Source organism: Trichomonas vaginalis, chromosome I (genome assembly GCF_026262505.1).
Source record: "Trichomonas vaginalis G3 chromosome I, whole genome shotgun sequence".
In the NCBI taxonomy this organism is placed as follows: domain Eukaryota; phylum Parabasalia; order Trichomonadida; family Trichomonadidae; genus Trichomonas; species Trichomonas vaginalis.
The window spans coordinates 6,771,531-6,797,601 of record NC_067203.1 but is presented as its reverse complement, the minus strand read 5'-3'; the positions used below and the strand labels follow the sequence as shown (position 1 = coordinate 6,797,601).

Sequence of the window (26,071 nt, the reverse complement as noted above, 5' to 3'; positions counted from 1 at the left end):
GAATATGAAGATGAACCAATGCCAGCAAATGTTCAGCATATGTACTCGTAAGAGATATTTTTATCTAATATTAAATGGACGCACAGAACTTAGCGAATGCACAGCAACCTGGACAACCAAACCCAGAGAATATTCCAAATGAAGTTAGAATACAAACTGCAATGGCAAACTATGGTCAAGTGCCAACAGATGTACAAATGCAAACTGCCATGTCAAATGACGCTGCGTTAGGTTTGCCACCATGGTATGCAAATATGAGATGGAAAGAGTTTTATACAAACCCTGAAGTGGGATATAAACAACTCTATGCAGATGACGCGAACACAGGAGTTGACCCGGAATATTTTTCTACCAGAGGAGAAATAGAATGTATGAGCTCCAGTTAAAAAATGCTATGGAACTCAGAAGGAAACGTAAGAGACTAGGCGGACATTAGATTTTTACATATAGTAAAATGGGTTTCTTTGGAAGAATAGGAAACTTCTTTCGAAATGTTGGAAGAGGTATATGGAATGGAATAAAATCTGTCGGAAGAGGAATTTGGAACGGAGTCAAAAATATTGGTAAAAGAGTAGGTCAGTTCGTTGGTATTATACCTAAAGACCCTGAACCAGAAGAACAAGCTCCTGTTATACAACAGCCTGAACCTGCACCACAGTCTAGTTGGCAACCAAATCCAACACCTCAACCGTATTAAAAATTATATTTTTACCGTTCGATAGTAGTTGTATATGAAACTAAGTTCTAAGTAAAACGCGTGGTATAATGGAACTATTCTCTTTCTTCCATCTGTTGTAAACCATACTTGAAAGTCTGAAATACTTCCACTCGGTGGTTCATATAGCTTTGTAGCTTTTTCGTAAAAGTCATTTGCCAAGCATAAAAAAGAGTTTTGTGCACCAGAAAATGAAGCATGAACGATAATAGCATCTGAGTCGAAAACATTTTCATATGTTCCATTAGGTTTTCGACTTCATAAAAGTTCGGGTGTACTGGATATTCTGCAGGCTGATTTAACATCCTCAAAATCTATACCATGCCAAGTTGTTATATTTTGTAGAAATATAAACGTTGTCTCCAAGGTCTTCTATTCTATTGATTTTAACAGTTGCATTTTTCCTGTCATATAAAATATCGAGATGGTACTCTCCTTCGTCAATGTTGTACTGTTTTGCATATTCGAGATAGATATCGTTTATTTTTTCTTGAAAAGCTTGAAGAGTTGTTTCTAAGTTTACAAGCAAACTAACTTGTAAAAGTTTTCCCTGTTCAAATTTCTCATACGTACGTTTTTCTTTGTTATAGTATCGAATTTCAAAAGCGACCGTAAATGGGAAACCATGTATGGCTTCTGAAATGAACTTCATTCTACGAAAGCCAATAGCTTTTGTGACGGATGGGTCTCTTAACCATCTTAGTGGGTAGTCAAAACGATAGCCTTCATGCTTTACGGTCTCTGTCTCAAACTTTTGACCTACATTCGTAAAAAGTTCATCTAATGGTTTAGTTGTAGCAACTCTTGAATTTTCTTTTTCTATTGAAAGCATTTTTTATCTAGAATAAAAATGTCGAAAGAAACAGCGTCTATGAGAGAAATACAACACAACCGACAACTCATTGTGCAAGCTCTAAATAAGAACACAACAAACTTTTCAAACTATTCTAAGATATCTGAGTCATTGAAAGAAGGAAACTTAAAACTGACATTAAACCCTTTAACAGACGAGTTTCTGTTTCAAGACAATAAGAACCATACTGTCTGTGTAAATCCAACAAAAGGAACTTTAAACGAGAAGCCTATAAAAGAACTTCTTTTGAAAGCAGATGTTGACAACAAAGCTGACAAAGAGTATGTAGATGCAACAAAAGACTATATTCTCGCATGGACAGAAAGAACATACCCACAAAAACACCATACACATAACATCTATGACGTAGATGAACTTCAAGAAAAGTTAGATGGCAAAGCTGACAAGACTCATATACATTCTATATCTGATATTACAAACTTACAAGAAACCTTAAACAGGAAAAGTGACGTTGGACATACACATACATCTTCTGAAATAACAGACTTAAACGTTAGCCTTGAAAAGAAAGCAGATAAGAACCATACACACGATTTCTTCGCAACTGTTGGTATAGAAAATATTGAAGGAACGGTTGAAGAAACTGGTGGGGATGTATTAAATTGGAAACTCTAACTTTCCACAAGGTTTAACATCGGATGAAGACATAACAACGATGAAATACACTAGATGTAGAAATGTCTATGTCATGGAGGATGAAAACAATGTTATTCACTGCTCAAGATTTATATGATAAAAAGCTGACAAAACAGAGCTTCAAACGTTAAAGACAGAAATACTTCAAACAGTATATCCTATAGGTTCTATTTATACGTCAATGAACTCTACCAGACCAGAAGTAGTACTTGGTTTTGGAACTTGGACTCAAATAGTCGACAGGTTTTTGTATTGTGCAAACTCTTCAAAGGAAACAGGTGGAAGTAAAACGATTTCAGGTGCAAATTTACCTGCGCACAGTCACTACGTAAGTTTAACTACATCTCGAGAAGGTGGGCATAAGCATAGATATTGGGATTGGACAGGAATGACAAAAGGTAAAGGATATGATGTTAAAGACAACGTTCAGTTTGCTATAAATTGTTACTGAGTAACTGAGGAGGAGGAACCATACACATTTCGTTTCAGGGTATACGCAAACAACGGGACAAAGTAAAGACTACATGCCACCTTACATGACAGTTTACGCATGGTATAGAATTGCTTAGTCGTCATTTTCAACTTCTTTAGCATATTCGTCAGGAGTTGTCTTATATTTGTTAGGAACTGTCTTTGAAAGTATACCACCTTGAACTTTGACAAGTTTGAAACGAGGTCTGACAATAGTAGTTTTATCTTCTGCTTGCAGTCTGTACATTTTGCCATGTTTGCCTAAAACTTCATAATATTCTCTTGTATACTTTCTTCTATTTTTACGAACACGAATGTGAGTACCTGTCGGGTTCCATTGTTGTCATAGTCAATAGTATTTTCATATGGGTCGCGTTTAGGTATTTCTATTTTACTTTGTCACCTTTCTGAAGTTTGAAGCCTGGCATTCTTTCTTGTTTGTCTTCTTGACTAAATTGTTTAAATATATAGTCTTTCTCTAAGTCGGGGTTGTTTTTCATTTCTTCAGGGAGTGGTTTCCCAAACCTTTTTGTTTACGGCTATTGTAAATATTAAAACTTGTCTCATCTTTGCCATGGAGAAGTGTCTATACTTGTCGTCATATGACATTTCATTTGCTTCACCACCTTGTGGTTGGTTTAAGTCTCTTAACATTTTTATACAACCGTCAATGACACCAAGAGCAGAATGGTTTTGGTCGACAATGAAATATTGGTTTACATTTTTTGAACGCAGATAGTTTTTAATATCGTCTGATTTGAAAGAACTTTCATAGTCAGATGTCAGTTTTGTTGGATGGTATTTGTCAACGAATATTGTCAAAGCAGTTTTCACATCTAAAATATTTTTGGACCATAATGGTATGGCTTCACAGTATCTTGTGTTTTGACCAACAAATATTAGCCAGTATGGTGGTCCATCTTCTCTATACCTCGGAATGTTTTCCAAGATATCCATAAACCAAGCATTTGGTGTTGAACTAAAGATTTTTACCATGAGTGCTTTCTTTGTTGCCTTAGAAACATACGGGTCCTTGTTTGAATTCGTCATTTTTAACCCATAAGAAATGGGTTTATTTGGCGCATTAGCAGGAGTCGCATCTAGATTTTTACCCGCAGTGGGAACAATAGCCAGAGGTGCATTTGGAATTGGAAGGAAGATTTTGAGTACATTAGGTATACTGAAAGAGAAAGCACAACCTATTATACAAACTGTACAGAAAGGTTGGGAGGTAGCACGAGATGCAACAAATCTTATTCCAAATCCTGAAACAAGAGGAAAAGTTCAAGGCTGGATGGACAATGTAGGAAGACAAGCAGGAAACTACTATAACAAAGCAAATGACTACTATAACCAAGCAGGGCACTATATGGACCAAGGTGAAAGATTCTTTAACAGAGGATATAACCATGCACAACAGTGGGTAAACAACAACCAACCTCAACCGCCTCAAACGTGGGGAATGTAAATTTTTTTACTGAGATGAAATGAACAATACAGCTTTGAGACAAATGGGTTCAAGATGGATTTGTCGGCTTCCAGCAGTTACACCACCACGTGTTTGTCAAGTTCTTCCTATACCTCAGGAAGTTTTAGACCGACTTAAAAAACCTCAACAACCAGTTGAAAACAAACCAAACTAAAATTTTTTACTGAGATGAAATGACCGAAGAAGTTGAAACGGTAGATTTGACACCACAAACAAAAAGTTCAGAACCATTGTCAAAACCTGTCAAAGAACTTACAGATGAAGAGAAAAATTCAATAATAGAAAGTGCCAGGTCTGGAAATACAAACCCTAACTACAAAGTCACTTTTCATAAAAATGGAACGGCTAGTATCTCAAAAAAGAAACAGACTCTCACAAATAAAATATTGAAGTCTGAAGGAGCTTTCGAGACAACAGATGGAAAAGTTTACTTCACTGACCAACAGTTCATTATAGAACATCTCATTGACTTAGAGTCGAAATATTCTAAACTTTACAACAAACACAAAAAGTTGAAAGGAAAACAAAAACAAATGGCATATGACATTTATGAAGATGTTGACGACACAACTGTTCCAGCAAGTGAGGTAAAGTCAGATGAACCGAAAAGTGACGAAAAACCAATAGAAGAAGAAAAACCAAAAACTGAAGATAAACCAAAACCAAAGTTTAGTTTCCAAACTAAACCAAGTCAACCTTCATTAGCTGGTATGGGTTGGCGTCAAAGACTTATGGCAGCAGGTGGTTATGTAAAGTAAAGGAAAAACATTTTTTTTTATTTTTATAAAAATGCCCCCATATAGAATGGATAGAAAATCTGCTAGAATAAAAGCAGAGTTGCAAAGATATGGTTGGAGAGTTTCGAAGAAGTTTAAATATAGGAAGGGAAGACCCATAAAAGTCTATGACAAATTGTCTGGTCTTCGCTACGAAATGGACTTGGAAACAGCACGTGCAAATTATCCAAACAGACTAGAGAGGTTAGAAGAAGAACGTCTTATGGACATGCCTTTCGATGTTAGTGAACCTCAAGTTGAAGGACACGACGGCTTTGCCAGGTTCTACTGGAAACATGACGAACAATTGCATCCTTTGAGAAGGAAAAAAGGAAAAGGTGAAGACGCACATGCTCCCATGGAAAGAACAAGATATGCATATGAAAAGTACCGTGAAGTTAGAAGTCAAATTACATCTGGTCGAACCTTTACAGTAAACTTTGACGAAGGAAAGAACAAAGAAGGCTTCATGGGTGTACTTGCTGCAATTCAAGACGGAAATAAGAAAGGACACAATCTCAGATTGACCGTAAAAGATTTGGATGGTCACATTTACTATGCACATGGCAATGTCACAACAGCCGCACAACTCCTTGACGCTTTCAAGACTACAAAGAGAGAACAAATGGTTGATTCCGACTCAGACATTTTGAATGCAATTGAAGGAATTGCAAGCGTCAAGTTCGAATGGTACCAACCTAACCCTCAAGCAGTCAGACAACATGCTGGATACTTCCCGTTCAGAAATAAGTCTGGCATTGACTTGACAAGGTATGGAATTTACAATTCAATTGAAACAATTGTCAATGAACCTTGTATTCTTACATGTCTCAGGAACTCTGGTCTTGTTACAGATGAGAAAATGAAGTATCTTGAGTCATGTGTGAAGACAAGGTACATTCGCAGAGGTCAATTGGCAAAAGTTGCACCGTTGGCAAATGTCAATATCCGAGTCAACATTCCGACTGAGAAAGGTTCTTCACATGACGACTATGTTGTTGACAAAGACTTACCATGGTTGAAGATTGTACTTGTCCACAACCACTTCATGTTGAACGAAAGTCTTACAAACCCATTGTTCGGAAAAGGCAAGTGCAACATTGTCAGAGCTGTTAACATTCTTTTCGAGAAAGGCTTGTTGGAACCAATTCCAGATGACAAGCTGACAGAAACTTTTGTACCAAAAGACGAAACAAACTTTTCATTGTTAGCAAGACCAAAAGTTGTTCCAGACAAAGTTATAGCACAAAAGAAGTACACAGTTCCACGAGGAGTTGGATTGTTCGGATACCAACCTGAACCAGAAGAACTTCCAATGAGGTTGCAAGAACTTCAAGATGCTATAAACAAACTTCCATTGAGACATCCAATTGACGTCAAATTGTATTGGAGAGCTTCTAAGTTAGGTCAGAAGGTTTTATATGAAACAGGTTGCTTCGACGATGTTTATGAGATAACAGGAGAAGTTTCTCAGAAGATAAGAGACTCACTTGAATTTCCACAAACTGGACCGATTGGATGCGACAAGTTCGACTCAGATGAAAAAATATACTATGTCGACCTTAACGCTGCGTACATGAGGTTTGTCCAATATATTCCGACTGGAATTCCAAACGAAGATGGTGAGTTCCCGGGAAGGAACTATACAGTTGGAAAAGTCATACAAAACTGTATGATATTAGGAAAGCTTCAAACCCCAAACTTGCAATGACACTCAAATTGCTTATGAATTCGACATGGGGGTATTCCATTAAGAAACCTCAAAAGATGAAGAGTAAACACTATGAGAAGGTCGACAACTTTGTTGAAAGGTTTTCTCCTTTTGTTTTGAAATACGAGTTCACCGAAGGTCAAAATGGCTTAGTAACCACAGTAAAACCTATTGTCGAACATTGGTCTTACCCTCAGTTCGCAAAGGCAGTCCTTGACAACTACAACAAATTCTTCTCCGAAGTCAAATCCAAAGTGAAGGTTTACTATGAGAACATTGACGCACTCATGACGAACGAAGAAGGATACAACAAACTCATTGAAATGGGAATGGTCGGTGAAAAGATGGGCTGTTTTAAGCTAGATAAGGTATTTTCCGAAGTTCATGTCCTCTCCAAGCGTAAGTACTGGGGCATACTTGAAGACGGCACAGAAATAAAACATTGCATGAAATAAAACATTGCATGAAATAAAACATTGCATGAAATAAAAACGTTTTTAAAACAGTATATTTTTACATATATTAAATGCTTCAGGTTGAAAAACAAAGAACAAAAGTAGCAGATACAAAACCGTTAGACTATATCTTTACAAATGCTGGTAGGAATATTTCAGATGAAGAAATTTCATCCGGAGCTTACAGGTTTGACTATCCAATTCGTTGGCTTCAAAGTCCTTCAGATGCAAAGGCAATAGGATTTAGAAGAGTTTTGTTTTCAAATAGAACTAACGCGTTTATGTTCGCAGTATATTTTCATGGGCAGTATAAAGGTTCTGATGGTCTAATAGAAAAATTTGACGAAATGAAAATCTTTACAATTCGTTCAGACGAAAGTCTTGAAAAAACTCTAAATGACTTTCAAACTCAAATAAACAAATACTACTGGGAATTTCAAGAAAAATACGACTCTTTACTAAATGGAACATACTATCTGAAACTAGAATATGACAAGATGAACTCCACCGTTTCATTTCAAAAGATTGAAATTAACCCTCCAAGAGATACAGAGTTTTTATATTGGGGAGTAGACAAACGTTCTTGGGCACAATTTCTTCGGTTACTAAACCAGAACGAACCATTACCACCAGATGGTCCATTTAAATTTATACTTCCACCAGCAGATTTGACAGTTTATAGAAACGTGTTTGACCCTCAAAATGTCATGTGTCATGCAAGTTTCAGTTCAAGCAACAACAGTTTTCTATGTATCGGTAAGGACTTTTATGACTTTGCTTCTAAATTCTACGAACCACCTAGTAACAGTTTCTCTGACTTTCAAGTTTGGTTCACAACAAACGGTGTGCAGCATATAATACCATTGTACTATGACTTTTATCTCGAATTGTCTTTCATATACAACTACGGAAAAGTGCTGAAAAAGTATTGAAAAATGAGTTTTGGTTGAAAAAAGAGGTGGAGCCAAAAGTGGCTCAACCTCAAAACAAGCATTTTGTGAAGAATATACCAACCGCCGGAATTCCGGCGGTTGCTTTTTATACAAAATTCAACAGGTGAATTTTCATGAATTTCCTTAAGATAGAAAAAAAGTGAGTTAAAATGAGATGTTTACTGAACTGGTTGGATGTCGCCTTCTGAGGTTATGTAGAACGGCTGACCCGAGAAGTGGAACAAGACTTGTACTTTTTCAGAACAATGTCCGACGGTTAAGCCACAAACGAATGTCCGACGTCCCACCAAAAAATATATTTTAGGTGAAGTGGTGAGATCTCACCTCTTTTCTCACCTCTTTTCTCACCCGTTGAATTTTCATGAATTTTCCCGAAATAAAAAAGAAAGTTAGTTTTTTAAAAAAAATATTTTTTATTTTTATTGTAAGAACTGAAATGACAGTCGAAGCAAAAACGTTCACGAACAAATCTAATGGCGAAACATTCACAAAAGGCACTTACAACGGTATTGAAGTCTTACGTAGAGACAAGGATGGTTATATAAATGTAACAAATATGTGTCAGCAGTTTAGGAAAGACTTTAGAAAGTTGTTGGAAAATAAGTCCTGGGAAGAGTATTTTAAGGCATTTTGTGAAGAATATACCAACCCGCGGAATTCCGGCGGTTGCTTTTTATACAAAGTTCATGCAGGAATTCCTGATGAAATCAAACAGGTTAGAGGAACGTATGTAGACCCAAGACTTGTAAACTATATAGCAATGTGGGCTTCTCCAAAATATTGTATAGCAGTTGGAAAAATTCTGGACTCCATAGACAAGAAAGTTCATGAGAAATTAGATGAAGAAGAACTTGAAGATACAGTAGAGAATGCAAAACCTTTGTTCGAACAAGAAGTTAGAAAAATGTGCGAAAAACAAATAGAACATGAACGTGAGATATGTTCTGGTTATAGAGATTCTCCATACGAACTAGACCAATGGGAACAAGAAGATTTAAAGAGAGAATTTAGAGAATATGAACTCGCTAAAATTTCATTAGAAGCTGCAGAAAAGAAGTTAAAAGTTTGGGGTCGTTTTGTACAAAAATATTGTGAGTAAATGAACCATTTCTTTTTATTGAATTCAGCAAAAATATATTTTAGGGTAGATGGTTTTTAGGTGTCACCAGGTCACCAGGTCACTCGGTCACTCGGTCATTTTAACTTCTCTGAAAAAGTGTGACAACATGACATTTTGACAACAACACAGGAAATAAACTTCATCGTATATGTTTTGTCAAGACTTCATCGTATATGTTTTGTCAAGACTTCTTCGTATATGTTTTGTCAAGACTTTCATCGTATATGTTTTGTCAAGACTTCATCGTATTCTTTCACCCGTTGAATTTTGTATAAAAAGCAACCCGCGGAATTCCGCGGGTTGGTATATTCTTCACAAAATGCTTGTTTTGAGGTCGAGCCACTTTTGGCTCCACCTGTTTTTTCAACCAAAACTCATTTTTTTCGGCAAAAATATATTTTATGTTAGCATGTTAGATCTAACACGTTTTCTAACCACTTTTCTAACCTCATTTCTACCATCGTAGAAAACACACAAAACTCTTGAGTTTTATACAGAATTCGGCAAAAATATATTTTATGTTAGCATGTTAGATCTAACACGTTTTCTAACCACTTTTCTAACATCGTAGAAAACTCTCGAAATTCATGAGTTTTGACACTTTCACAAAAAACATAAAAAATAAAGTTAGTTTTTTTAAAAAAAATATTTTTTATTTTTATTGTAAGAACATGTTAGCAACAACAGCACCAAACTCGTTAGTCATGAACCCAACTTCAATGTTAGTAGAGATGAAAAGCTTCATTCCTTCTTCATATACTTTCGAAACAGAAATCCAGAAGATAAAGCAGGAACTTCTCCAAGGAGATTTAGACTGCACTGCGAAAGATGAAACAAATGAAGAATATCTTTATGAAATGCAGGATATTATTGACCATCTACCTAAACTTCCTGAAATACAACAACAAAAGCTCACTATTCCTGAATTCGATGAAATTGAAGTCAAAGCAACTGACTCAGTAGAAACCAAGAAGTTCATACGTAAGGTAAACTATGAGTTTCTTGGATTTCATTGCAACCACAAAGTCATGGACAAAGACTGCGATATGGTATATAAAAATGTTTCTGACATATATAAATCTGGGGAGTTTAAGACCTACGACAACTTTGTTTCGTTAGTTGCAAAATGTGTATGGCAGATAAGAGATAAAGATAAAAGAGGTAAAGTATGGAACGAACAGATAAAACCAGCAGCCTTTGAGTTAAAGAAAACCATTGACGCCTTAGTTGTTCTAGCAGGTCAAATTTCAATGTACAATGCTAAAATGAACCCACAATGTTCAAAATGTAAAGCAGCAATGAGGAAATATAACTACTCCGTCAAAGAGATAGAACGTATGAGAAACGACTATGCTGACTTAAAGAAAGAAGCAGAGAAACCAGCAGAAGATAAAATGGACATGTTGACATTTCTGAACAAAAACTATCCAACTGCTGACGATTTCCTTCTATCTGACGTCAAGAAGAAATATAAAGAAACATTCGGCATTGTTAAAACTTTTGATATCCTTCGTGAAGAAATAGAAGCTACAAAACTGTTTAAAGTCATGAACCATCGCAACATATACCATGTAAAACGCTTGTAAATAGTTATGTTAGAAAAGTGGTTAGAAAACGTGTTAGATCTAACATGCTAACATAAAATATATTTTTATTGAGTAAAATGACCAAATTTCATTATATAACTGTATTTTTTTGACGAAGTGAACTTTGACACTTCGTAAAAAAACTCTATGAAATCATATCTTTTATACAAAATTCAAGAGGTGAGAAAAGAGGTTAGAAAACGTGTTAGATCTAACATGCTAACATAAAATATATTTTTGTCTGATTTACGCTCATTTACGAAGAAGAACTTGACAAAACATTGACGAAGAAGTTTATTTCCTGTGTTGTTGTCAAAATGTCATGTTGTCACACTTTTTCAGAGAAGTTAAAATGACCGAGTGACCGAGTGACCGAGTGACCGAGTGACCGAGTGACCTGGTTCCACCTAAAATATATTTTTGCTGAAAAAAATGACCAAATTTCATGATATAACTGTATTTTTTTGACGAAGAGAACTTTGACACTTCGTAAAAAAACTCTATGAAATCGTGAAAAAATGACCAAATTTCATTATATAACTGTATTTTTTTGACGAAGAGAACTTTGACACTTCGTAAAAAAAATCTCTGAAATCGTGAAAAAATGACCAAATTTCATGATATAACTGTATTTTTTTGACGAAGAGAACTTTGACACTTCGTAAAAAAACTCTATGAAATCGTGAAAAAATGACCAAATTTCATTATATAACTGTATTTTTTTGACGAAGAGAACTTTGACACTTCGTAAAAAAAATCTCTGAAATCGTGAAAAAATGACCAAATTTCATGATATAACTGTATTTTTTTGACGAAGAGAACTTTGACACTTCGTAAAAAAAATCCCTGAAATCATATCTTTTATACAAGATAGAAAAAATAAAATAAAGCTAGTTTTTTATAAAATATTTTTTTTATTTTGTATGTAAAGACAGAAAATGTTAAAGGTTGAGTTTGAAACAGTTAAAAAGATAGACAATGACACCAAAGTGGTTAGAATAGGTGATTTAAACGTAAGATACTCAAAGAAATACAACAAATATTCTTTGTCAGACATTCTAACACTATCTGAAAAGAAAACATCCCACGACTGGGTTAGAAATGCTTCAACTCAGAAAATTTTGACAAGAAATCCTGAGCTTATGATATCGGTAAGATTCTATGGAACAAGAGCATATCTCATCGACAAAAGTCTTATACCAATAGTTTTGTTCTGGATTGACCCAGTTGTTGGATATAATTTCATAACATATGGTTCATTCGATACGGAACGTTGCAGTGAAGGCTTACTTTACATCGTTCAGAAACCGAAGGACTTCAATACAAAGAGATATAAGATAGGAAGAACATTTAATATAACTCAAAGATATGACAGTATAGTCAATAGAGTCAAGGTTGTGTTCGTTAACGATATGAGAGCTGCAGAAACAGAACTACTTGAAAAGTTTGAGAAAATGTATGGTGCTCCCACGAAAGGTAAAGAAACGTTTGAAGTAGATGAGATCGACAAAGCTGTAAAATTATTTGACGAAGTTGCTGAAAAATACATGTAAAGCGTTTATTTTTGGTCTTTTATACAAGATAGAAAATAACGCTAGTTTTTTAAAAAATATTTTTTTTATTTTGTATGTAAAGACAGATATGACAACAACAGAGAACACAACAACTGCTATCGTTCATGAAGCCATAAGTGAAGAATACGAGTGGGTTCAGTTTAACAAACAGTTACGTCTCATTCGTTCAGTCAAAGATGACATGTACCAAATGCAAAGTATTTTGACAGCATGTTTTGCTCCAGATACTAAACACGCAGACGACTGGTTCAAAAACCAAAGCACACAAGAACTTTTGAGTGAAATTTCTCTAGACCGAGAATTCTCGGTCTTGCATAAAACACATGAAAATCGTAAAAATTTGCCAATAAATTTAAGAGGATATTATGTACATAGACTTCTTGTAAATGCTGTTGCAATGTGGGCTTCGCCTCGTTATGCTTGGTATATTTACAGACTTCTTGACGAAATTCATAGACAAGAACGTGAAGAGATGGAAAAGAAACTTCAAGCAAAAGATGAAGTCATTGAATCCAAAGACAAAAACATACAGAAAAGAAGACCACGTTCGGTACCAAAAGGAAAGGAAAAGAACTATAAGTATATGATTTACACTGAAGAGATGGAAAATGAAGAAGACAGAGATATGGTTATGTTGCATTTAGTCAGAAGAAACAACAAAAGCTTTTACGACCTTGCTAAGATTTACAAATCTGACAGAAATTGGTTCTATCGCGAAAACTTACCGATTTCAATGACACCAAATGAAGATGTTAAACAAATAGTTCAAGATACGTTACCTCAAACACACTATGATATGAAAGGTTGTACAATACTTACATTCAAAGAAGATTTGCCATTGTTAAAGGAAAAGATAACAGAGTATTTCGATAACTTCAAAGAGGAAGAGTAAATGAACCATTTATTTTTGGTCTTGACTTCAGATGGCTCAGGTAGCTCTAGATGGTAAATTGTCTTGTCAAATCCTTCTGGCATTCCGAGTCCTTCCTTCCAACAGGAAAAAAATTTCCTTCCGACATTCCGAGTCCTTCCTTCCAACAGGAAAAAAATTTCCTTCCAACAGGAAAAAAATTTCCTTCCGACAGGAAAAATTTTTCCTGTTGTTCGTCCGTAAACCATTCAAATTTTCGAAAATTGAGAACTTTTTGGTCGAACTTCAGAAAAAGTTTTTCCTTCCAACAGGAAAAGTTTTTCCTTCCGACAGGAAAAATTTTTCTTTCCGACAGGAAAAGTTCTTCCATCCGACAGGACACAAACGAATGTCCGACGTACCACCAACCGAGTCCATTCCAAAGCCAGAAGAACTGAAAGCTGCAGAACCACAACAGACTAAGACTAAAACACTTACATTTTTACGCTTGACTTTTTACAATTTGAACTTTGTTTGCGTAGATATGAATTCTGAAAGAAGTATGAGGGTCTTGTATGACTTTGTACTTCTCCCATAGTTCATGTCTGTCAAACTTACCTGCCATGGACTCTTTCATAAGTTCCATGAAATCGTCTTCGGACAATCCGGGGAAAAGTACAATGTCAGTAAGTATTCTCTTTACATCCTTACTTAAACTCTTGGCTGTCTGTACACAAATGACAACTGAGATGTTAAAGTGTCTGAGCTTCTTAAGAATTCGACACATGTCTTGTTCTCTGTTCTTTAACAAAGGATGAGAGGCGAAATCATCTAAGATAAGAAGACACCTATGAGGGTAAGTCTTCCAATCGTAAGATTGCAATTTCTTCGAAATGTATTCTATCTCTTTCTGTTTGTTTCTGAAGTGTTTCTTCTCTAATATTCTCTGCATTTCCTCATTTGGGTCTTTAAACTTCGAATTGACATACTCATTTATAGCATTGTACTTCAAAACTCTTCTTTGGTACTTCTTTATCCAATCTAACAACTCAGAGTCTTTTATACATACTAACTTAGACTTTTTTATAATATCTTTGAACGAATTGACGGTTTGGTCAAATTGACCAGAAGTACTACAAATGACTACTAACTCATAGAATGGGTTCTTCTCATCTAGTTCTTGTTGTTGTGCAGCCATTTTAAGATAAGTGAAAGTCTTACCCGACCCAGGTGGTGCAATTAGACCTGTTATACCATTCTGAGCAAATAGGAACTTGTCATGTATGGGTTTTATCTGAGCATTTTCTAACTTCCTCTTGTTCTTGTTTAAAACATTCTCAAATTTTTTGTCAATGTCAGCAAACTTTTTTCTAACATATTTTTAGAAAAATTAAAATTTTATCTTTTAGAAAATGTCTAGCGATTTCGCTATCTATATTCGAGACAAGCTTTTCGACAGCAAAACATCTGTCGACCATAAAATCTTACATAGTGTAAACAAGAAAGGGGAATTTGTTCTAAAGTTCTGTTTCTGGGAATATGACAAGAACCATAAAACATTAAGCAGAGCAGTCTTAAAATTTGTCAATGACAGACTTGTTGACAGAGATGACGCCTCTTGGAGAGATGAAGTCCAACAAAACTTCTTAGAATGCAAAGAAGACACATGCGCTGTTCTTGAAAATGAAATAGAAAACAGAATAGAAGAGCTATTAAATGACAAAGCACTTTTACAAAAATATGGTTCTGAGAAGTTTGACATAACTCCACCAGAAAAGAAGAAGAGAGAAAAGAAAGAAAAGAAAGTAGAAGAAGAGAAGAAAGAACCTGAACCAGTTCCAGAGAAAAAGAAATTTGACATGTAAAAATAAAATTTTATTTTTAGAACATTTCTGGGTCAATGTCAATGTTCTCTTTCTTTAGGAGCAAACACCGGCTTAGACTCTAAAATCTTTTTACCCAATTTACCTTGAACTTCAACTATCTTAGACTCATAATATTCATAGTCGTCTGCTTTCTTTGGTTCATAAGGTATAACAAGTTTGTATGCTTTGCCTTCTTTAAGGTTTGAAAACCTTCTGTCAAAACTTTCTTTGACTGTTAACAAACCTTCTATGTCTAAGTCTTCAAATTTCGCACCATTTTTAGTCACAATAGCAAACTTAACTGGTTCGATGTTCCAAACTTTGTCAAATGTAGACTTTTCAAAATGGTAGAAGTAAACATTCAAATATGTGAATGGGTCTAGTTCTTCTTTAAGTCCTGACATGTACTTGTTGACTGAGATGAATTTTGTCATCTTTTTCTATCGGATAAAAAAATATTTTTTTTTAAAATTTACTCAGAAAAATTTTTCTTTGTATATACACCATTCTGAACATCTAAAAGACTTTTGACATTTGCCAAGAATGTTCGTTTAGACGCTGTCATATAACCATACTCTTGACAATATTGTTTATACGAATCGTACAATGACCTTTCATCTAAACACTCAAAGTCAGTTTCATCTATGAACAGTTCATATACACTCTTGTTTGCTTCTAACAATGTTTGTCTCTCTTCGTATGTGGAATTTGTCTTGGATTGAACTTTGAAATATCTAATGTCATGAAATATGAGAACAAGTGTTGTAAAAGTCAGATGTCAAAGTTTCTGCTAAGTCGTCAAAATATTCTGTATCTTGCATATGAGAATCTGACGTTCTGACAACTACATATCTTCTGTCAGAACTTTCTAACTTCATCGGAACGGCGTTGTTTGAAACCATGACGAAGTTTGCAACATTTTCACAAACTCTTTGGTCTTTATATTTTCTTTCAACAACTCCAACTTTGTCTGTTATAAGACTCTTCAAAGCATCTGAGTTCAAAACTTTTGTTGTATCTATACTTTGAAGTTCGTTACATACTATAAGTTTCATATTCTCTATTGAAGAGTTAAATTTACCGCAGATGTTTTCTAAGTTTGTCATATTCGGGTTCGAATAGCCCTCTAACAGTTTGCATAAGATATCTGTAAAGAAAGTGTTCTTACCTGTTCCTTGTTTTCCAATTACAATGAGAGCAGTTTCATTTTAGCACTTGGATGTTGTAAGATGTTTGCAAACCAACATAAGATATACTCATAGACTCTTTCGTTTCCATTGCATATAATTTCTTTGACATGGTCTAACCAAGCTTCTATAACATTTTCTTTCCATTCTACTTGTTCGTATTTATATCCAGTGAAGATAGAGAAGTTTGGAGAAGGTGTATAGAACTTTATACCACGAACTGAAAAATCTTCAAGTTTGACAAAAGATATCCCAAGCATCTAACATCTTCATACCAACTTGTACGACTTTTATTTTCTTAAGTTTCTGTTTACATTCTTGTTCTGAAACTATTGTCGCTTTAGGTTTGTTAAAGACTACATCCCATTCTTTCATAACATAACATTCTGGGGCAGAGTCGACGTAAATGACTAAACGTTTCAAATTCTCGACTGCTTTGTTATAGTCTCTAAATGGACACATATTTCTGAACGCTTGGAAGTCATAAAAATCTGAAACGTCTATTCTGTACATTTTTATAAAAATAAAAAAAAAATATTTTTTTTTATTCTTGAGCTTGTTGTTGCATTTGTTCCATTTGTTGCATTTGTTGTTCTTGAGCTATTTGTTGTTGAAGTTGTTCTTGTAGTACAATACTTTCACCAGTTGCATCTTCCAATTCGAAACTTTCTGCCGTCATTGACAAATACATAGGACATAAAAGTTTTACAGGAACAAAGTTTGCGTCAACTAAGGTTAAGTTTATGTTTGCCAAAGTGTTTGAGTTTACTAAAGCTGAAAACTCTGCATTCGAATGAACAATAGGCAAACCAGCAGAGAAAGTGTTGTTTATACGCATGAGTATCTTTTGGTCATAGTAGTTTCTGTTGACATTCGAATAGCACTTTGAACCTAAGTTTGAAACAATATATAAAATAGGTGTACTTAAAGTCAATGGAACAGACATTCCTTGTATGACACCTTTTCCTGTTATAGGAAATTGTTGGTAGTAAAAACCAGATATAAGTTTTGTATTATAGCTCATATCGTTTATAGTAAACTCAGTCGGACATCCAAACATAATGAAACCTGCTCTAGTTGCAGCACATGTTACATCCGTCCTTAAAGTATTAAATAAGTCAACAAAACCTGTTGGTGGTATATCTGAGTAAGTATCTTCAAAGGAGTATTTTTTACCATTCACAACAACAAAGTCTTCTGGTGTCAAAAGAGCAAAACAGGCTTTAGTCGTCATCGTGTTTAAAGTTAGTTTACAATATCGTCCTTGAGGACTTTGTAAGTTTGTTGTTATAGAATTATATGACTCAGGGTTTTTAGTCGTAATAGTATAAACCACTATGTCTTCTGCCATTTACATATATTTAAAAGTTTTTCTGAAAGTGGAGAAGAACTTCATCTAAACTTTCACATGGCGTTTCTTGAAGTTCTCTGTCTAAGAAGTTCAAATATTTTTGTAAAGACATAGAACTTTCCTTTGTCTACACGAACAAACAAAACAGGGTCTTTCATATCGTTCAAAAGTGTGTAAAGTCCTTTACATGAAATAAAGTCTATATTGTTTTTCTTCAAACATCTTTCAAGAAGTTTTGACATTTTTACTTAGCAAACAAACTTTAATGAAATGTTGTGGTCGTCAAATATTTTTATGACGTCTGGGAAACTATATTTTAAGTTCAACGTTTCACCTCCTTTCATAACGTATATCTTGTCAATGACATTGTATGAAACACCACAGCAAGCAATGTCGGGTTCTATTTCTTTGATGTTTATATCGTCTGCCTCTGTCAAAAGTTTCAATAGTTCTTTCAAAACTTCATGAGGTGCAATGACATATGAGTTCACTTTTACAGGGTTGTGTTCGACCAAGTTTAACATTATACCCAAAGCTTGACAAATCTTCTCCTGAGTTTTAAGTTTGTCTTTAAGTTGTTGGTAGTCGTTTCGAATATCTGCAACAGAACTTAAGTCTCTGCTAACTTCAGGGTATGTTGGTTGTTCTTTTACAGGAACTATTGTTATACCATTTTCGTCTTCGTATGGTTTCCCCACTTCAACATCTCTGTCTTTGACATTGACAACAACACTTTGACTGTTTGTTTGAGTTGGTGAATTTAACTTCACATCTGCCACCGCCATTAAACCTTTTGAAACACTTACGCTTCTATTTTTCGGAAATGACATTTTACTTAGAATAAAAGATGGACGTATTTGAGTATCTCTTCGAATTGAAGCAGAACAAAGTTTACACACACAAACAATACAAGTTCATTGATAGAATAGTTCTTTATACAAACAATGGAAAATGTTATAGAATAGCAATATTTGCTGAACCAAAATATTTTCATAAAGCAAAGAAAGTTGGTATAACTGAAATGGTGAAAGTTCTTGACGTTGACAAAAATATAACAACAAAACTGACCGATATTTCTAAAGGAAGGTTTATAATACAATACTATGTCAAAACTGGCGTACTGTCAATATTTGACGGAGAGAAGTCAGTTCAAGAACAACTTACTGACCTGCTGCCAAAATCTGCTCGATGGAAGCTGTCGTTATGCCAATCTGAGGAGCCCCAGCAGGTTTCATCGAACGAATCTTCAAAAGAGCATCTTCCGTGAAAAGTGCTATTGGTTTTGTAAACTTCTTTGCTCTCAATTCATCTGGACCGTCTCTGTCACCAGTATATTGTATTTGAACTGTACCAACAGTTGAAATACCACCCATAAAGTCTTCTGAGTCAGCAAATGGAATGCCAAGCCAAAAGTTTGAACGGTCTCTATTTGTATATTGAGTTTTTTGACCTCCTGCATGGGTCCATACTTTCACATATGGCATAATAGAACTTTGCATTTCAGGGTTAATGGTTGTTGTGAAGTTGTTGTTAAAGTTCATAGCATCTAATGTCAAGTTGTATGACCTCATATCCTCAACTGTAGAATATTCTTCTCTTGGATAGTATTTGCCATCTATGTTTATATGATATTTAATACCGGGGTTGTAGAAACAAGAATAGTCATTTATAGTTCGTCTGAACAGTACAACATAGTATCTGCATGTTTCATTGCAGTTGTTAAAGCAATATCTGTTCTTGCACCTGGGTCAGCACTTTGGTTTCCAACTTCACCTGCAAAGTCTTTGACAGATATTTGGTGTATAGGGAACATAAGTGGAACTGCAATATATTGGCAGCTAAAGCATTTGAAATATCTGGGTCCAACATATAGACTGCAAGTCTGCTTTCTATTCTCTTGCATTCAAATTTTTCGCATGTGAACTTAACTGGGTCCCAAGCAGTTCCAGCAGCATTGAAATAATAGTTTACTTCAGTGTTGAGGTTTGAGAAACCAAAGTCTAAGTCAACTTTGTCTTTGCAAAATTCGGCGAATGACGTTTGATTTGCTCCCTTTACGTCTGTAAGAGTGAATGGGTCTTGTGTTGGTGCAATGACTAAGTTATTTTTGCTTGGAGTAAGTTCGATAGAAATTTTTCCTGCCCAGTTTGGCAAGTATCTTAAAAACCTGAAGATGAGGAAAGATGACAAAGGAACTCTAAGTTTCAATTTTACTTTGGTTACTGCTGCTGCAGTTTGTCCAGAAAGGTTAACATAAACTCCTGGAACGTTAGGGTCAAGTCTTCTTATTTTCTCAATAGTTGCATACTGGTCTGTTTGTTCTCTAGCTTGTGGTTGTACTGAGTTTCTCAAAGCGAACCATTCATAGTTTGCCCATGTTACTGTTTGAACTAAGTCAGAGTTAGAATATATCTTATATCCCATGAAAACTTCTGGAGCATATTGGTATCCGACATAGAAAATTCCATTGCAACCTTTCTTGTCAGACAACTTGGCAGAAGGTTTTATTTCAATGTCTTGTTCCACGTATAAGAAAGAGTTGTCAATAGAAATAATATGAAACCTGTCGCAAGCAATATCTACTGTTGTTGAAGAACTTCTCCAAACTCACCTACGTTTCCATAAGAAACAGCAGTTGTATATTCGTAAGTTCCAGGAACTATTTCTGACCTTCTAATGGCATTGTCGCATTCGTTATACCATTCGGAAACATTTCCATTCATAGCATCCAAAACTGTTGGCGTTATATTCTGAGCGGCGTACATTTCATATGGGTAAAAATATAGAATAGTTGGATTTATATGTCATAATAGAACCCACTCCGACCAAGCTTTACTTTCTTCCTGACTGAGTTTTTAACTCTTCTTTTTCCTTCATTGCCACTACTTTCACTAGATGAAGTTACTTCTTCACTACTTTCACTTTGTTCTACTCTTCTCTTCTTCTTTGGTGTCGCTTTTGGTAACTTGCCCTCTGCTTCAAGTTGTTGCATCTTTGCCTCATGTTCACCTAGTATGTTGTAAATTTCCCATGTCCTTTTTGCCTTTGGGCTCTGGTCGCCCATCTCAGGTAACCTATATCCTAGAAAGAGTTTGTCATAGTTTGTATTTGAGTCTTCGCTTATTGTTTGCATGACTCTTTTCTGAGTTTCCGGTTCAAGCTCTTCAAACAGAGCTTGTCCATATGGAATAAGCTCGTTTCCAAATATATGTTTTTGTAGCCATTCTGGTTTTCTTTCCATGTTACCAATTATATCTTTTGTGAATGGGAAAGCTTTTACCCAATCTTTCAGTCTTGCGTCGTTTATTTCTGTAGTTGGTTTTATTTTGTCAAGGAACATGTTTTTCAATACTAACATTTCATTTGGTACTGTCCATTTGAGTTTTCTTAAATATTCATCCTTCTCAGTTCATCGTCTGCAAAGTAAGTTTTTATGACATTTTGTAAACTTTCGTTTGCAAGGTCATGTACAATAGGTTCTCTTCCTTCGCTCTCCCTAACTTTCTTTCTAAACTCTTCACCAAATATACCATCTCTATGGTTCTGTGTAGTTCTTTGAGATAAATGTTCTAGAACGTCAGGTGTTATATTTCCATCAGCCATGTTCATTTCATACTGGTCCAAAATATCTGCATGTTTCATATCTTTCAATGGCATTAAAGCCGCGCTTAAAATACCAGCTATATCTCGTTCACCATTCACTTCCATTGCGTCTACAACTTCTTGGAATTGAGGTTGTAAGTTTATGAACCACCTATCCGGGTTAGCTTTATGACCCCATCTCATTGTAGTTCCATAGTCTGCAGAAACAAAAGTAGGTTTGTTTCCATCTTGGTTAGGTTCTGAATGAACTTTAAACAATGTTTCATTTCTATATGTTTTCTTGAAATTTAACCTTTTATCTTCACCGAGTTCATCCAAAGATTGAACGTTAAATGCTCGTAAGTAAAAAGGGTTGTTGTATTTGTGTACATTTTCTTTCAGTACTTCCATTCTATGCTGAATATTTTCATCTGGTGTTGGAGTCTTTTGTATGTCGGCGAACATTTTTCGATATTCTTCTACTATGTCAGCCGAATTTTTTTTAGACTCTTGGAAAGATTCCATATTCACCTCATACTCTTGTTGAGGGTCAAGATTTTTCGGCTGTTCCAAATCTTCATCTAGTTCTGTGAGGTTAGTTTCCAAAGGAGGGACTTGTTCGTTTCCTTCAGGCTCTTCTAGCTGTTGTTGCTGAACTATTTCTTCCATGTCTGGTTGTATCTGAACTTCTTCCTGTGGAGTTTCTTGTACCTCATCTGCTGGCATTTCATATATTCCGAGACCGTTTTCAACAAATTCCCTATCTAAGTCATCCGGACTCATAACCCTTTCTTCTTTCGTTCCGTCTCTATTTTTTACGCGTTTCATGAAGAGAGTTGAATCGTTATTTAGCTCTGACACCAAATATCTCGGAGTAAATTCGTTCATGTCATTTGGATGATATGCTATTAAATCATATCCCTTAGCGAGCTTGTATTTTCCAGGTTTGAAATTATATCCCATTTGGTGCTGAACCATAAAGCTAAATAGGTTCGGGTCAGTATTTCCATCCTTGAACTTTCTAATAGCTTCTTTATATCTGTCACTAAAGTCAATAGTATCGGGGTAACCATAGTCTTCTTTAAGCATTTTTAAGAATTCTTGGTTTCCTTGTTCTCTACTTCTTTTATGTCCTTGCTCTGTTTGTGGTTGTTGTGCTGGTTGTGGAGGTGGTTGTTGTGCAGGGTTTTGAACTGTTGGTTGTTGTGCTGGTTGTGGAGGTGGTTGTTGTGCAGGGTTTTGAACTGTTGGTTGCTGTGCTGGTTGTGGAGGTGGTTGTTGTGCTGGTTGTTGTGTTGGTTGTTGTGTTGGTTTTGGTGCATGTCTATGTCTGTGTCCATGTGACGATGTAAATGTTTTAGGTAGTCCTGGTGCAGGTGCTTCTCTTGGAGGGTTTGGTGGTATATAAGTTCCACTAGCTAGTATATAAGTTCCACCAGCTGGTATATAAGTTCCACCAGCTGGCACATATGTTCCATCTGCAGCGTAATGTCCTACCTGACTTTTCGTTTTTAAGAAAGCATTTACTAGGTCTGTTTTGGTCTGTTGTAACTCTTTTTCTTGACTTTTCACAACAGTTGCTCTAACGGCGTCATAGGCACTTTGAACTGCCTGTCTCGTTGCTGCATCTGTTATTTTCGTCATATTTTGTGCTACTTCTTTTAACTCTTTGTCGAAACCTTCAGACTTCAGTTTCTTTCCAGATGAGAAGTCGTTCACTAGTTTCACCTTACTATGAAGAGCTTCGAAGGCGTTCTTAAAGTCAGCATTTGTTAAAGCTTCATTTGAACTGTCTTCATCCGCTTGTATTTTTGTCCTTATTGACCCTATGAGTTGGGCTGCTTTAGCGTTGGCTTGGGCATCTAACCAGTCATTGTTAGCTTTTATATATTCTGCGCTTTTCATTGCCTTTTGCATGGCTGCGTCGTTATTTTTACTTTCTTGTGCTAAGTTTTCATACTGTACGGTTTGGTTTTGCAACTGTAAAAGTTTTTCTGCCTTTACATTTGCTTCAACTTCTTTTTTATACTCATCGCTATCCATATATGTCTTCAGGGCTTTTTGTTTTATCTCTTCATCTTTCAGTACTTTATATCGAGTAGTATGGTTTTTCAAATTTATGACATCTTGTTCCATTTTTGCTACTTCTGCTGCTTTTTCTGACACTTTTTTCGCATATTCCTCTGTACTTAGTTCTTTCAGTTGTTCTTCTTTCTTCTTTTTCTCTACGTTTAACTCATTGAGTTTCTTTGTGTGTCTGTCATATTCTAGTTTCTTTTCGTTTTCACCTATTTGCTTCTGTATGTCTATGTTTGACTTTTTGACATCTGCTATTTGATTTTTGAGTGAACTCAAATTCATTTGACTTTGAGGGTTATAGGCTGTTCCGTCTGCAGCTCCACCATAGCCTGCCATTTTCGCTAAAAGTGCCGCTCTTAAACCTCCACTCTGTGCACCAACAACTCGGTTTAAAAGCATAGGATTGCTTGACATTTGTTGCAACATAGTGGGGTCATTCAGCATTTGTTGTTGCAACTGTTGTTGTGGTGTTAGTTTTACTATTGGATGTTTCAATGCTCTCTTCCTCTTACGTATATTCTTACGTAGCTTACGTGGCATTTTAAGTGAAGTTAAAAAGCGGTTTTATACTAAACATCTTCGGGGCTAGAGGGCACGAAGTGCCTGGAAGCCCCACTGCCTTTTTTTTTTTTTTTTTTATGATTATGAATATAAGTTGTTTGTCCAGATTTATTTCATAAAAAATGAATTTAATAAATATATTTTGAATATTAACAATAATTTAGTGTAGAAATGATTTCAGAATCAAATGTATTTTAGTAATTTTCACCCAATTTAAAATATAAAATAAAAATATTAGAAAATATGTAAAGAAAGCCATATAAAACGCATATAGAACTGAAAGGAAATATGTTTCTTTAACGAGAATTTACCTGGTAGTTTATTGAGGGCAAATGAGGAGTTTTGATCGACGACAAAAGTTGGATTGAAAAATTGAAACTGGCATTCAAAAAGAAAAATTGGGACTAAAAATTGGGAAGAAATTTTTGTATAAATGTACTTAAATTATGCAAGCAATCGGAAATGAAATAATCTATCAAGAAGTGATTTTTTGTCTTTTGAACATAAATGTGGCTTGTGCAAAAAAAATCGTAAAGAAATTTAAGGAATGGTTTTCTAACATATTTTACTGATAAAACCAATTTTCTTTTTTGAATGTGTGTAATTTTGAGAACTTATTGGCAAATCATTCGTTTCTAATGTGCAGTAATCTATATATGGATAATATTTTCCAAAAATAACCCATAAACTTTTTGTAATTAGATTTTTGTAATTAACCATTTTTCCATGAAATTGTCTTAAAATCAAGAGTTAAATTATCCTGTGCAGATATTTTTAGTCTTGTTTTTTCATTCACAAAAATGGGATTTACAAATAATTATTGCTTTATATATGAGCATTAGCTATACGGAAAATAAATTATAGAGGTTAAAACATTTCAAGATTAAAACGGAAATCTTAGTGAGAATGAAATCATTAATATGAATAAATGATTAAAAAGAAAACAAATGTATGAGAGTTATTTAATTCTGAATGTTCAGAATTCACTTTACTTTGAAGAAATTTCAATGATTATTTTTTGAGTCTAAAAAGTGATTTTTAAGAAAATTGTGATTTCATTACGCACTTTTAAACGTGAATCCTTCTCAATGAACGGGAGCGATCAACATCGGGACGGACCCCCGACCATAGAGCAAAATACACTCCGTAAACGATTTTCTGAGCAAGAAGACGCCTTGCTTAAAAGTCTCGTTGAGGACGAAGGTATTAAAAATTGGGAAGAAATATCAAAAAGAATGCCATCACGGACATCAAGGCAATGTAGAGACCGTTACAATAATTATTTGTTTAAAGAAATTATAAATAAACCTTGGACTCCAGAAGAAGACAGAATAATTTTGGAAAAGTATATGATACTTGGTCCACATTGGGTAAAAATATCAGAGTACCTCGATGCAAGAAGTGGCAACAATGTCAAGAATAGATGGCACAAATATTTAAGTAAATTAAAAAATATTAATCAAGAAAAGCCGCAAGTCATCATGAATCCACCTCCAGTACAAGTTCATCCAGAGCCATCAATGTCTATTCAACCACAATATCAACCTCAACCCGTTTATGATTATTATCAACATCACCCTAAAATACCATCAATAACAGAACTTCCGATGGCTCAAGTGCCACAGACAATCTCAAACATCCCATTTTCAATAGATATCTTTCTAAATCAAACGTCGCACCTATAATTTTTTTATAATATAGCTTCGATGATAATTTAGTATTGGAATCGAAGTATGTGCGTACTTATATATTGTTTTGTTAGTATTATTGTTAGAAATAAAGTTTACATTATTGAAATCTCAAACAATCTAAATTCGTCACAGTGTTTCGCGCCAATTATAACGATTGAATATTATTACAGTACTCATCAGGCCAAGAGTAATTTTGTCATTAATGATTGAAAATTTGAAGTATTATTCCTGTCAATTGATCTTGAAAATTGCAAAATATAAGATTTTATATTATGGAATCGAAATATGATGTTTGTGATTATAGTTGGTTTAATATGCAAATAACCACACTATTATAAGGATGTAAAAAAATCATGAAAAAATTGTCTTTTTACAATTTGATAATTCGTGTGAAAATATTGGAGATTTTCAATTTTTATTCCCAATTTCGTAAAAATAATATCCGAACCTTATTGTTTATCCTTAGCGAATGAAAAGTGACAATGTTGATTGATGTCATCCGATAAAGTAAAAGTTGATAAAAAAACGGTACCTTATTCTGAAGA

The 26,071-nt window shown here is 34.9% G+C and overlaps 16 protein-coding genes and 3 pseudogenes across 19 annotated transcripts, besides 1 other annotated feature; 12 read left to right on the top strand and 7 right to left on the bottom strand.

Moving 5' to 3' along the window:
- Positions 1-454: 454 nt before the first annotated feature.
- On the top strand, positions 455-697 carry TVAGG3_0942010 (serine threonine-protein phosphatase family; the record flags this gene model as incomplete). The annotated part of the gene is made up of 1 exon (XM_001314293.2): positions 455-697. The coding sequence occupies one exon, from the start codon at positions 455-457 to the stop codon at positions 695-697; it is 243 nt and encodes an 80-aa protein (XP_001314311.2).
- A 77-nt stretch (positions 698-774) lies between these two features.
- On the bottom strand, positions 775-1,547 carry TVAGG3_0942000 (annotated as a pseudogene). The gene has a single exon. A coding segment is annotated over exon 1 (773 nt).
- A 138-nt stretch (positions 1,548-1,685) lies between these two features.
- Positions 1,686-21,456: a mobile genetic element.
- Positions 3,410-3,746, bottom strand: TVAGG3_0941990 (uncharacterized protein; the record flags this gene model as incomplete). Its single annotated transcript, XM_051252930.1, has 1 exon — positions 3,410-3,746. A coding segment is annotated over one exon (337 nt), but the record flags the coding sequence as incomplete, so codon positions are not given.
- Positions 4,359-4,943, top strand: TVAGG3_0941980 (phage tail repeat-like family; the record flags this gene model as incomplete). Its single annotated transcript, XM_051252929.1, has 1 exon — positions 4,359-4,943. One exon carries the CDS (start codon positions 4,359-4,361, stop codon positions 4,941-4,943), a length of 585 nt encoding a protein of 194 aa, XP_051078503.1.
- On the top strand, positions 4,990-6,426 carry TVAGG3_0941970 (uncharacterized protein; the record flags this gene model as incomplete). Its single annotated transcript, XM_051252928.1, has 1 exon — positions 4,990-6,426. A coding segment is annotated over one exon (1,437 nt), but the record flags the coding sequence as incomplete, so codon positions are not given.
- On the top strand, positions 6,960-7,127 carry TVAGG3_0941960 (uncharacterized protein; the record flags this gene model as incomplete). The annotated part of the gene is made up of 1 exon (XM_051252927.1): positions 6,960-7,127. One exon carries the CDS (start codon positions 6,960-6,962, stop codon positions 7,125-7,127), a length of 168 nt encoding a protein of 55 aa, XP_051078501.1.
- On the top strand, positions 7,199-7,972 carry TVAGG3_0941950 (uncharacterized protein; the record flags this gene model as incomplete). The annotated part of the gene is made up of 1 exon (XM_051252926.1): positions 7,199-7,972. A coding segment is annotated over one exon (774 nt), but the record flags the coding sequence as incomplete, so codon positions are not given.
- Positions 8,517-9,179, top strand: TVAGG3_0941940 (uncharacterized protein; the record flags this gene model as incomplete). The annotated part of the gene is made up of 1 exon (XM_051252925.1): positions 8,517-9,179. One exon carries the CDS (start codon positions 8,517-8,519, stop codon positions 9,177-9,179), a length of 663 nt encoding a protein of 220 aa, XP_051078499.1.
- TVAGG3_0941930 (organellar and viral DNA polymerase type B) lies at positions 9,872-10,786 on the top strand (the record flags this gene model as incomplete). Its single annotated transcript, XM_051252924.1, has 1 exon — positions 9,872-10,786. The coding sequence occupies one exon, from the start codon at positions 9,872-9,874 to the stop codon at positions 10,784-10,786; it is 915 nt and encodes a 304-aa protein (XP_051078498.1).
- Positions 11,725-12,339, top strand: TVAGG3_0941920 (organellar and viral DNA polymerase type B; the record flags this gene model as incomplete). The annotated part of the gene is made up of 1 exon (XM_051252923.1): positions 11,725-12,339. The coding sequence occupies one exon, from the start codon at positions 11,725-11,727 to the stop codon at positions 12,337-12,339; it is 615 nt and encodes a 204-aa protein (XP_051078497.1).
- TVAGG3_0941910 (KilA, N-terminal/APSES-type HTH, DNA-binding family) lies at positions 12,428-13,252 on the top strand (the record flags this gene model as incomplete). Its single annotated transcript, XM_051252922.1, has 1 exon — positions 12,428-13,252. The coding sequence occupies one exon, from the start codon at positions 12,428-12,430 to the stop codon at positions 13,250-13,252; it is 825 nt and encodes a 274-aa protein (XP_051078496.1).
- TVAGG3_0941900 (protein of unknown function, DUF4106 family) lies at positions 13,713-14,162 on the bottom strand (the record flags this gene model as incomplete). Its single annotated transcript, XM_051252921.1, has 1 exon — positions 13,713-14,162. The coding sequence occupies one exon, from the start codon at positions 14,160-14,162 to the stop codon at positions 13,713-13,715; it is 450 nt and encodes a 149-aa protein (XP_051078495.1).
- On the top strand, positions 14,794-15,075 carry TVAGG3_0941890 (uncharacterized protein; the record flags this gene model as incomplete). Its single annotated transcript, XM_051252920.1, has 1 exon — positions 14,794-15,075. A coding segment is annotated over one exon (282 nt), but the record flags the coding sequence as incomplete, so codon positions are not given.
- On the bottom strand, positions 15,092-15,509 carry TVAGG3_0941880 (annotated as a pseudogene). Its single transcript has one exon. A coding segment is annotated over exon 1 (418 nt).
- Positions 15,548-16,091, bottom strand: TVAGG3_0941870 (annotated as a pseudogene). The gene has a single exon. A coding segment is annotated over exon 1 (544 nt).
- On the bottom strand, positions 16,807-17,613 carry TVAGG3_0941860 (uncharacterized protein; the record flags this gene model as incomplete). The annotated part of the gene is made up of 1 exon (XM_051252919.1): positions 16,807-17,613. The coding sequence occupies one exon, from the start codon at positions 17,611-17,613 to the stop codon at positions 16,807-16,809; it is 807 nt and encodes a 268-aa protein (XP_051078493.1).
- Positions 17,968-18,398, bottom strand: TVAGG3_0941850 (protein of unknown function, DUF4106 family; the record flags this gene model as incomplete). The annotated part of the gene is made up of 1 exon (XM_051252918.1): positions 17,968-18,398. A coding segment is annotated over one exon (431 nt), but the record flags the coding sequence as incomplete, so codon positions are not given.
- Positions 18,461-18,880, top strand: TVAGG3_0941840 (uncharacterized protein; the record flags this gene model as incomplete). Its single annotated transcript, XM_051252917.1, has 1 exon — positions 18,461-18,880. One exon carries the CDS (start codon positions 18,461-18,463, stop codon positions 18,878-18,880), a length of 420 nt encoding a protein of 139 aa, XP_051078491.1.
- A 3,386-nt stretch (positions 21,457-24,842) lies between the features above and the next one.
- Positions 24,843-25,575, top strand: TVAGG3_0941820 (RNA polymerase II transcription regulator recruiting protein; the record flags this gene model as incomplete). The annotated part of the gene is made up of 1 exon (XM_001298522.1): positions 24,924-25,520. The coding sequence occupies one exon, from the start codon at positions 24,924-24,926 to the stop codon at positions 25,518-25,520; it is 597 nt and encodes a 198-aa protein (XP_001298523.1).
- Between the last annotated feature and the right edge of the window lie 496 nt (positions 25,576-26,071).